General features: G+C 54.1%; 2 protein-coding genes across 2 annotated transcripts; both read right to left on the bottom strand.

Moving 5' to 3' along the window:
• Positions 1-610: 610 nt before the first annotated feature.
• On the bottom strand, positions 611-2899 carry BZA05DRAFT_353961 (major facilitator superfamily domain-containing protein). Its single transcript, XM_051481355.1, has 4 exons — positions 2455-2899; positions 1985-2378; positions 1027-1926; positions 611-955 (listed from the first exon to the last, which is right to left on the bottom strand). Exons 1-4 carry the CDS (start codon positions 2668-2670, stop codon positions 786-788), a joined length of 1680 nt encoding a protein of 559 aa, XP_051339184.1. The 5' UTR covers positions 2671-2899; the 3' UTR covers positions 611-785.
• Positions 2900-4986: 2087 nt separating this feature from the next.
• BZA05DRAFT_55707 (chitin synthase-domain-containing protein) lies at positions 4987-10817 on the bottom strand. Its single transcript, XM_051488417.1, has 4 exons — positions 10374-10817; positions 6723-10274; positions 5361-6667; positions 4987-5292 (listed from the first exon to the last, which is right to left on the bottom strand). Exons 1-4 carry the CDS (start codon positions 10655-10657, stop codon positions 5189-5191), a joined length of 5247 nt encoding a protein of 1748 aa, XP_051339183.1. The 5' UTR covers positions 10658-10817; the 3' UTR covers positions 4987-5188.
• Positions 10818-11699: the final 882 nt, after the last annotated feature.

Here is an 11699-nt window from a genome sequence, read left to right as displayed (position 1 = left end):
GATTACGGGGTCCGGTCGGCCGGAGCGCTGGACAAAATGAGCGAGTGCCGGCCGAGCATCGGTCGGCACCATTCAGGCTGATGTTGGGGTCTTGGGGGCTGCACACGGGCTACACGGTGCGGCCCGCACGAGCGGATGCTGATATATGTATCGATGGTTCGCAGCTCGCTCGCTCCCGAGTCCCTAGTTGTGGACAAGCGCCAGGTCTGCTCGTTGACGGTTGGACTAGACTGGGCTGAAGCAGCGGAATTCACGCATGCTGCTGGGTGGAATAGAGTTACGTATGAGGTAGGTTATATTGCCGGCCGGCAGTTCAGCGGGATCTATACTTACAAATAAGCTTCCGAAGCCCTTCTTCTCATGTATGAGGTATGTAAGGTTCGGCAGGCTTCCTTCCTAGCATAGGCGAAACCGGACGAATGATCTCCTACATAGATCCTTTCACCAGGCCCGGCTTGCGGGTTTGTCATTTAGCCGGCTGGTTAGGAATATCCCTTGTGGGTATCGTGAAACCATATGTAGCTTCGATTCGTGGGTCTCACCGAACCTACATACATCCGACGCCCTCTATGCATACCCTCAAGACTCGCGAGTTCCATATGTATAAGATCCAAATTCATTATTCCGTTTATATCCACTCCCCCAATGCTTTTATACACGACTACATGACCATTACTCTCCCCGAGCTACTATTCTAATACCATAATCCATTTTCCCAATGCAATGCCAAAACCCACTCCACTCCACCTCAATGAAAAACCCTCATACCCACTTCGTCTCCCCTCTTACTTCCCCTCCTTCTCGATATCATCCTTTATCTCCTCGGCACCCTCATGCTCAGTCCTAGAAGTAGCGGTACTCGCCTCCTCCCCCTCCTCTTTTTCCCGGAGCTCAAACATCTCCTTCCGCTCCTGCAGAAACCTGTGGAACCGCGATCGTCGGCGCACCGCATCACCTACAATTCCAATTCCGTTAGCCATCCGATCCGATTCGGGGTAACAAGTTCGTAGGGGGGGGAGTACATACCATATTTGATAAACAGAAACGGACAAATTGTCAGGAGTGCGGCGACCATTCCCAAAAAGCTAGAGGCCCAATTGATTCCCATTCCCTTATACATATGTTTCGCGAACAGGGGAAACGCGGCACCAAATAGTGATCGACACATGCTAGCAGCAGCGAGTGCACTAGCCGCATATATCTCGTAGAAGTCGGTGATGTAGTTGAGCAGGGCGATGAACAATAGAGCGAAGGCGAAGCCGAACGGGACGCCCGCAGCAATCGGCACGAGGTAGTGGATGTCGGCGCGCACTGTCCACGCCTGCCAGAACATCGAGATTACGTAGATCGGTCCCGCGATGCACGCGAGCGGCAGCCGGCGGTACTCCGCCGAGAACGTCTCCCCCCGCGCCGTCAGCTTGCGCAGGTGCGCGTCCCAGATCAGTACCGCGAAGTAGGCGAGCCCCCCGCCCACGCCGACGGGGATGAACGGGAGCCCCGAGATCCCAGGGCCGAAGTGGTAGATCCCCTCGTAGATCAGTGGGTAGGATTGAAAGAATAGGTAGAATACACCGTAGACGAAGCTGAGGAAGATCGAGACTAGCAGGACCACCGCCTCGAAGAAGAACATGCGGAACGGCCGCGAGAGCGTGGTTTTGAGCGAGGATTTGAAGGAGCGGTCTTCGAGCTCGAGGGGCGCGATGAGGCCGGTTGCGCCTTGCGAGCGGAGACGGCGGGCTTTCCGCAGGAGCAGGATCGGTGCGAATGTCTCGGGACAGAAGGTTAAGGGGATGAACGAGAGAGCCGAGACGATCACTTCTATCCAGAAGACCATGCGCCAGCCCAGTCGGGAGTTGGAGACGAAGCCGCCGATGACGGGGGATAGGGTGGGGCCTATCATCGTAACCGCCGAGAATACGGCCATAGCTGGATCACCGTCAGTCACTGATTCGCACATCAGGTTAAATGGAAGGAAGGGACGTACTTCTCCCTCTCTGCTCCGGCTCGTGCCAGATATCTGCCAGCACGCCACCTGTCACCGACATCGGCGCGCTGGCGCCCATCCCAGTGAGAAACCTAAACACCAGCAGTGCCTCGATATTCGGGGCAACGGCGCAGCAAATGCTGCCAATGACGAACCAGCCAAAGGCGACCAGCGTGACGGTCCTCCTCCCGGCCCACTCTGAATACGGCGCAAACAATATCGGTCCAAAGAAATAACCCAGCAGGAAGACGGAGATGGTCAGCACCGCGACTTCCACGCGCTCAACATCCAGATCCTTCTGGATAAACGGCAGGGCCCCCGACGGCAGCGACGACGCAAAGGTGCTATTCGTCACGGCGAGGATTCCCGAAGCTGTGATGAACCATTTCTTCCCCTATACCACCAGTCAGTCAGTCAGTCAAGAACGTACGCAACGAAGAGAGGGACAGAAAGAGAAGAAAAAAACGAACCGAAGACCAATTGTGCGGATTCTCCGGATCTCCCGGCGAGAATGATATGACCCGTTGCTTTCGCGCGGCCTCGTCGACCTCAATCTTGCTCTCGATGCCGACTCGGAGCTCGTCCTCCTCGGGCAGACCCTCATTCCGCAGTCGACTCGACTGCACTCGGTGTATATCCAGCGAGCATACCTGCTCCAGATTTTCTAGGTCCCTGGGGGCGCTCATCTCAACCTCAATCTCAATCTCAATCTCCAAATCCAAATCAAATCACAGATGTCAAGTAGGAAAAGCAGAAAACTTTTAGGATCATAAAGGCGTTAACGTTATTGTATTGCAGACATCTCTAGGTCCGCCATTCAAGGGGAGGGGGAGGGAGGACCGCATCATTATAACCTTCTTTCCTTCCTTCCTTCAAGGAGAGAGGAGAACTTTGTCACGTCAGAACTAGTGATGGAGTTGCCCGTCCGGACCCACAAAAGGGAAATCATAGATTTAGCGCGCGAGAGAGCTTCTCGGTTAAGTCGGCACGATGGGCGCGCGCCCAAAGTTTCCTCGTCTTCCTCCTCCTTCTAGGCCAACCCCACCACACACCAAAGATGGCCCAGTTTTCTGGACGGACGGACCAGCTCTCCCGCGGGAACCGGGTATGACATACCAATTGCATCTCGCTCCTCTCTCTATGATCTCTCCCTCTCTATCTCTATCTCTATCTCTATCTCTCTCTCGGGCCCCTCGGTGCCTCGCGATGCCCAGCTACCCAGCTCAGTCTGAGCACGAGCTTGTGAATCTCTAACCTTCACATATCTACTCCTGCTGCTTCTACTCCTGCTGCTGCAAGCCAAAACCTGAGCGGGTAGTCCCGCCAGTACGGCCCCAGCCAGCCCCAGCCAGCGAGACCACATTGGGGTGGTAGTCCCTCACTCCGTGGCCCGGTACGATATCACTCTAGAGTACCAACGTTACCGGCAAGCACTGCACTCTACGGTTCTACGGTTCGCCCGGCAGCGACCACTGACCACTAACCACTGACCAGTCGTGACGATCGCTTGGTGATCCGTCCGGTGCACGGTGCAGTCCATGGCCCACATATGTAGATACATACCGTACGGTACCAACCTTCTCTCCCCTCCCCCTTCCTTCAGGCTTCCAGTAATCGTCCAGAAAACCTCCCCCCTTCCCCCTACCCCCCAACTCCAGAAACCTCCCTCCCACAAAGAAATGTAGAGTAGAGACATGATTACCGGCACGTACCGGCCGCCTTACATTGCAGCATACATTTGCGTACTCTACATACATTAGCCTAGCTTGCATCCACAGTTGCAAGATCTTGGCCTGCATGCCATGCTTGCTGCTTGCTTGCTGCTTGCTGCATGCGAAATGAATAGACGACAGGAAGGCAGGGAGCAAGCAGGGAGGAATGGAAGAGAAGAGTTGCGCGGATGGGTGCCGATATCCGGTACTGGAATGGAAGGGGGGGGGGGGAGGGACGGGCTGCCATTATTGATTTTGATTGAGTGATTGAGTGATTGATTGGCAGGAGTCAGGACGCGTGGTAGAGAGTGAATTGACGTACTACCTATCATACACAGAGTACATAAAGGAAAGGATAGGAAGGGAAAGGAAAGTGGACCGCCTGGGTGAAGGGTATGCATACATCATACTGCCCGGTGAAGGGAAGGGGTTCGGCCGATATCCTGGGACCCAGTAACTGCAAGTCTACAACCTAGGATGTAGAAGCTCATCCATGATTCCATGGTCCAACAAACGCTAATTCACCAGCCACAATTTACAACTTGAACCCATACCTCAGCCAATACTTTCCGTCGCGACAATAAAAACAACTGAAAGAGGCGAATGAATCGAAGAGGATATATAGGAGATTCGGCACTCTATTATAATAGAGTAATAGCTATCACAATCTTCCAGGGTTTCTATGTGAAGATTTAAAATAGAAGGTAACTGATGGGCGTCGTCGCGACTCGCGGACCCAGATGACCCAGACGACCAGATTAATGAGTAACTGATGTGTACGGCTGTGGCGCTCCTCCGGCGCTCAGCTGGCGCGAGTCTCTCGAGTACCAGCGGCAAGATAAGATCTACACCTCCATCCTCCATGAATGGACATATGTAACACCACTCCACTCCCGAATTCCGACCGACTGCCGCAGTGCCGCGAGACATACACACGCCCCACGTCCCACCACCACCTCGCAATAATAAGAGAGATCTTCAAGTTAATTCAATAATCAAGGGTGGTACAACATCGACGGATGACACGGCAAGCAAGTGAGAGAAAATGATTCAAGATTCAAGATACTCAAATACCTACCTCCGTCCATAACAAGTTACAAAAGTAGTCTACAGATCCCCCAGATCCCCTCCCCTCCCCTCTCCGCAAGCTCGTCCAATCCAATCCAAAACTCACAACTCAACTTAACTCAGCGATAAACGACGATAGAGGCATACAGACAGACAGGCAGACATACAGACAAAATACAATGCTCATTTAACCCTTCAGACATCAATCAAAAGCTCAAACTTGATAGGGAAAGAAAGAAATGAAAAAAAAACTCCGTTTAAAGCCCCACCTCCCTTTCCATATGGCATGCACCCCCACCGCGTTCGACGTTTTCGTCTTCATCTCCCATCCTGATTAAGAATACAAGTAACATTAAACCCCTCCCCCTTACCCCAACCGAAAGTAAAACCCCCCATCCCCAAGCACATCCGTTGATCGTGCGAATTACATCGGCATGTTGGCCAGCTCGGCATCGATCATGCGGTCTAGGAACGAGCGACGCTCGCCCTGGCATTCCGTCTGCAGTCTCTGTTCGACGAGGGCTCTCACTTTACACGAATAATAACATTAGTATCTATCGAATATCAAACAGTGAAGGGTGTGAATCAAAACATACCTTGCTTCTTGGTGATAGTGTCCAAATCGACATCACGGAGGACATAGCGGATAGCGTCGACGATGCTCTCGTCATCGGGACCACCACCAACGCGCATGAAGTCCATCTGGCTGACGGGACGGCTCTGCGACGAGAAGCCCAGTGGTGTGGTGGAATGCGCGCGAGGAGGCGGCGTCTGCACGTTCAGCAGGTTGTCGGTGCTAGGCATTCCGGTGGATAGCGCGAGCGGGCTGGGGCGGTGCTGCTGTTGATTACCGTCTTGCCAGTAGTCGCCAGTGCTCATCCCACCCATCGACATCAGGCGCTGCTGCTGCGGGTGTCCGTGGTCGCCTCCGAGGCCGCCCTGGCCGGTCATGCCGGTGTACGCGGAGTAGGTGGAATGGCGGTTGGTCGCGAAGGGTGCCGGAGAGCGCGGGGCGATGTATGGCTGGCCGCTCATGTTAGGAAGGCCAGTGAGGATCGTGGATGCCGGCTTGGCCGAAGAATACACGGAGTGCATGTCGTCCATCTCGTAATCGTACCCACCAGCGTCTCCGTACTTCTCGGTTGGTGCACCGCGACGGCCGGGGAGCTTGTTCGTAGCCGCGTACTCATCCCAGCTCTGGAGAGGAATGCTCCGAGGATCGAAAGACTCTTCGGTCGTTGCGACAACCTTTTTATTGCCCGATTCTCCAACGACAATACGCGTGCTTCCCCACGAGAAATCGTCCTGAGCCCAGAAGGAGTAGACCGGAAGGACGAAAGCGTAAATCGGGAATGCGAGGAGGTAGATGATCATCCATCCGACGTGCTGCCATTGGCGTTTGATGATGAAGATAATCGCCTGTAGACCGTACACACCTCCAAGCATAGCCAACGACAGGTACGGGAAGGGCCCGGTTTTGCTGATGATGACATAGATGAGGTAACCAATGTACACACAGGTGGCCGGAAGAATGATGGTACCGAAGAGATCGAGGAACACGACGAATCTCATCGAGAAGAGACAGAAACCGCACATCTCCTCGAGGAACATCAGCTCAGCCAAGTTGTGAACGGTCGAGTTAATCCAGCGACGTCTCTGGGACAACAGAACGCTCCAACTCTCTGGTGCGGCAGTCATGGCATAGGCATCGGGAATGAACTTGAAGCTCATGTACGGGAAGTGCTTGGTCATGAGAGTCGTCAGGTAACGATCCTCACCGAGTGACAGAAGGTTCTTCTTGTGCAGGGTATCGACGACTCCGTCGGAGTACTCCTCGATGACCTTGGAGGCAATGATCAAAGGACGACCCTTATCCGCAGTTCGCAGACGGTACATGGAGAAACTAAAAATCATATTAGCATAACGTCGACGAAGGGGCATCCGAACTGACTACATACCAACCGGGCAAACAAGTGACGGAACCAAAGAGAGACTCGAAAGCTTTGGACAGATGATGCGAGATGTAGTACTCGTAGACCTGAATCATAGTCCACCAAGAGCGTTCCTCGTTCTCCAAACTGGTTTCACCACAGATACCGGCGATCTTCGCGTCGTGAGCGCATGCAGCGACGAGACGGTTGAGGGCGTCCTCCTTGACACTGGTATCAGCGTCAACCATGAGAATGTATTCGTACAGCTCCGGGTCGACACCGATGATGTTGTTGATCTGGTGGAACATTTCCAGCTGGAGGGGAGACATGGGAGTGCGGTGGTGGACTTTGTTCAAGAAGTCCAACACGAGGACCTGGGAGTCACGCTTTCCTCTGTTACCGGGCTTCGAAGTCTCGGATGGCTTGCCACACTTGACGACAACGATGTACGGGACAACGCAACCCTCGAATTCGTACAATCCCGAGTAGACCTTTCCGTAGTTGAGTTGAGCATTACCCTCACCGACACTCTTGAAAGGAAGCGCCGGAGGATCAATCTTTGGGTCGACACCGAGAATCTCGAGCACGATGTTGGGTGTGGGCCTGTCGTTTCCACCTCCGACGACAATACCGTCGCAAATGACGAACAGGAGTTTCCGTTTGTTGTCGTAGTTCAGAGCAGTCAAGGAATCCAGTGCCTTGCGCAGCTGGTCCTCTCCCTCAGTGTACGCAGGAACCTGGCAGATGACGAACTTGTCCTGCTGCGCAGGGCGACGCTTAGTTCCGAGCTGAAGTGCGGCCAAAAACTTGACTACGATGACACTACACATCAAAACGGCAAAACCGAGGAGGACGTAACCACTGGCTTGACACTTGGCGCCATACCGGAAGTCGACGATTCCAACGTAGAACATGTTCTTCATGCATCGCATGTTCGTCCTCTTGGTGGTGGCATTGAGTTGCTTGTTGTATAAGTCCGTGAGGTCGGAACCAGGGTTCTGCTGGAAGATTTCCTCCAGCTTGCTGTCTAAGAAGCGGTATTCGGCGAGATCTCCGAACCTATCGGCCGTGTAGAAGTAGTCGGTCAGATCAAAGATCTCACCGTTGATAATTCCCCACGGTTTGTTATCGGCGACACCTTGCGACTTGACATCATCTTTATCCCATACGAGATCTCCGGTCCAGTATTCTTTAATCCTGGGAAGGAATTTCTGTGAATACCAGTCTTCCGAGGCCAACGCACTCTTAATGTACGGGCTTACTTCTCCGGAGCTGTGGACAGCCTGGGAAGACGACTGTGCCGTAGTGTCGTTGTACTGCAATGTGAAGCGCTTGTTGGTAACGAGTTCCGGACATCCAAGATAGAACGGAGCCGGGAAGTACGGAGTAAGATCCAATCCCGCAAACTCGATCATGACATCCTTCGTTGTATCCTGTCCAGTGATATCGCTGTGCTGGAGAGACCAAAAGTCCGTAATATCGTACACATTGCCGCGGATGCTCACCCAGAAATCGTTTTCACCTTGATGACGGGCGACATTATCGCGAGACCAGGCTTTATCGATGTTGGGGCAAATAAGTCGCGCAAATACGACGATCCAGAAGATGATGAAAGCGTTCATGAAGAAGATCAGCCAGACGAGAACAAGCTTTTCTCGCCACGCCATTCGCACGTCGGGACGCTTCATCCGACCGACATATCTCAGCAGGAAGCTAGGAATCCAGAACGTCATGGCCCATACGAAGCCGACCCACAACTTACGCGATGTCGTGACCGTATGTTCCTCGATCTTGGTCTTGTCGCCCAACTCGATGTCCCCAGGAGCAGTATAATTGTTGGTTTCGTACTTTGCGCCAAGTCCCCTATTCTGCTCCTGGCCCGGTTGAGGTGACGGCGAAGTACCAGCCGGGAAGCCGCTCATGGTGCTCTGGCGAAGCAGATTCTCTCTAGACGCCGCCTGGTCGTACGCCTGGGCACCCATAGGCGCAAAGTAGCCGCTTCCGTTGGTGTTTGTGGTGTATCCGGTGTCCATGGCCATAGGCACAGCGCCCATACCCATCATCCCAGGCATCACACCAGGCTGTTTGATATCCAGCATGTTCTCCGCCTCCCACCAGCAAGGCTCGCGCATCCACACACGCTCGTTGCCAACCACGACTTCCCCATTGCTCCAACCTCGTTCGAGCACCCAGCTCTCAACACCGTCTCGTCCACCGGAGCAGCCCAGGATGGCATAACGCACGGCAAACTCGTCAAAGTCGAAATCCGCAGTGAAATCCAGCCGTTTGCTGCGGCGGTTGGCCCATTCAGGCAGTCTCCAGCCTCTCAACTGTCGACTCACAGCAGCGGCAGACCAAGGCTGACTCTGCGTATGCAGGTCATCTGTAAGAGGGACACCGGCTGTTGGGGAAATATTGAGATGGTACCACGCTCTGCTGGCGGCCAGCAACTGCGAGACATCCAGACGCACGGTTGCAGACGATCGCCCGAATTCGGCAGGGAACAAGACCTCCTTGAGAAATCCGCCGTCCTCTACTTCTCGGCCGGCCTTCTCGATGATCTGATCTCTCCGGTCGTTTTCGTACTCGCGTTCCCGGCTCATACCAACCAAACAAGTTGTCTCGGCGTCGCTCCAAGCCGCCTTCATTTCCCGAAGGATCGTGCTGCCAACGTTGGGAACATCGACGCCGTCAGCCTTCATCTCGATGTTGAGACCGCTCTCGTCGTCAAAGACGCCCTTCAGACAGACGGCTTTGGCCAGTTTCTCAGCGGGCAACTCCAAAACGGTGATCTGCACGGTATCGCCCTCCTGGCTACCGTCGGCGTTGGAATCCGCGTCTTTTCTCGCGGCGAAATCGGTAGAAATCGCTTCGTTAGCCTTGGCGATCACCCACTCTACTACGAGCTCATATATGGTGCTGATGAGAAGCTCGCGTTCGGAGTCGCCCATCCTCTTTGCCAACACTTCCGGATCGAGCCCGAGGAGGCCGGAGACGTCACTACACACCTCCTCCACCACCTCTTCGTCGACCAGCAGACCAACCGAGTTGCCAAGTTTGAGAATACCGGCCAGAACGGACAACAAGCCACGCAGCATTCCGCCCTTGATTCCGATGGCTCTCAAATTGGCCCTCCAGTCTTCCGCCGCAGCTGAATCATCGGCTGTGGGAAGATAACTAGGGAGTGTGTAGGTATTGCTCCGTGCGAGCATAGTGTACTGGTCTGCTGACTGCAATCCGAGACCCTGCCTCTCGGCCGGCGTGGACACAGCCGAAAGGAGGTAGTAGAATACGTCGAACGCCCGGTAACCTGCCGTCGAAGGGATGTGGAGAAGACCATTCTCAGTGTCAAGGCCCGCGTCCGAGAGTGAGATGTGAGCGCCGGAGATCGCGCCCGAGAGCGAAATCTGCACCGAGACTGCGAGACCGCGGTGATAAGGAACGGAGTATGGGCATTCCGGGGTCAGGGCATTTGTGAATGCACTGATCAAGCTCAAACAGGTATTGAGGAGATCGGGTGCTGCGGGCAGCGTAGAGAGCATCGGCAAAAGGAGAGACGGCGAGAGCGCATGCAAAGACCTAAAGAATTCCTCATCAGCGGGGGGTCAAACAATCATGAGATTTCCGGCACCTGGCTAGCTTCCAGGTCGGTCATCTGGGGGGCCAATCTTCACGTACGTCAACACGATAGTCTGGTCCTCAGCTCTCCGCCGTGCATGTTCCCAAGCTCGCATCCCCAACTCCTCATCGAAGACTCCCGTCGAGTGTACGGCCGCCCTGCCCGAGCCGGAGTTCACGACCACGGATGTTGCCGCATCCAGGGAATAGACTGAACACGAGAGGTAAGCATTGTGAAGGGCTGAAAGAAGCGAAGATGTCGTCAAGGTCTGGTTCGCAGCCATGCCGCCATATGGTGCTGCCGACGTCGTCGAGTAGATTGATTGTCGATTGGTGAACGACATCGCGGGAGTTTACTCAGGGAGAGCCCGCGCCGCAGAAGCGGAATGTGAAGTAGTTGGCCGTACTATACAGGTGCGCACCAGTAGTGCTGAACGGTTCGGGGGGGAAGAATAGGTTGCACAGTCTCCTTGATGCGAGGAGCAGTTCTGGGAGTTGGGTTGATGGGCAGGAACAGGCGAGGGATCTCTCGAGTGAGACGCAAAACAATGAGATGCGTGTAGTCCGCTGAGATTTGAGATTTGTTTGCGCTTGGAGATAAGTCTCCTAAGTGGGAGGGAAGAGGAACGAAGCACGGGCAAGACGGGGACACGCCAAACAAACGATTAAGTGACCCGAATGTTTTTTTTTCCACAGCGAGATAGGAAGTAGTGAGCCAAAAGGGAGAGCGAGAGTGGGAGAAGAAAGAGAGGAAGAGGACCAAGAACGAGGGTTGTTGTTACGGCAACAAGCAAGACAGTCGACCACCAGTAAGAGAGGTATGGGCTAGGAGGTCGTTCTGTATGGAGGTCCTGGTTGTTGTGGGTCGCGAGAATAGATGATGGATGGCAGCAAGCAGCAAGCAGCCCAGTCGAGCCAGCCCAACCAACACCACCCAGCAGCAGCAGTTTTCCTTTCCTTCGTTCCCGCTGCCAATGCCCCACGGTGCTACTTTCCGCTAGGGTGCGTTCACTGTTCCTGTGCTGTGAGACCATTCCACTTCCATTCCGGTCGCAGGGTAGAGTATAGATGCTCTCCTATTTTCCGCATCCCTGCCATCGTGGCATCGACGGGAGTGGGCATGGGCTTTTTTCGATGCCACTAATCGGCTAACACCACAAGGGCGTGATGGCAAAACGCCAGAACGGGGAGTTTTGGCCGATTTGCAATCACTTGGCATAGCGCCCGACGGTTCGACTGCTACATACGTGTTGTCGGTGGGGGTTCGTGTTTGTTTACGGTTTTGTTTATTTTACCGGTTTCTTTCGATCCGAAATCCGGCTTCGGACTCGTTGTCAGATGCCCCTATTTTAATGTACTAGCACCGAAAGCCGATGAAAGCATAAT

This window comes from Tricharina praecox (genome assembly GCF_024521635.1).
Source record: "Tricharina praecox strain CBS 144465 chromosome Unknown BZA05scaffold_13, whole genome shotgun sequence".
NCBI lineage: Eukaryota > Fungi > Ascomycota > Pezizomycetes > Pezizales > Pyronemataceae > Tricharina > Tricharina praecox.
Note: the sequence above shows the minus strand (reverse complement) of the source record. Positions and strands in the feature narration are given on the sequence as shown.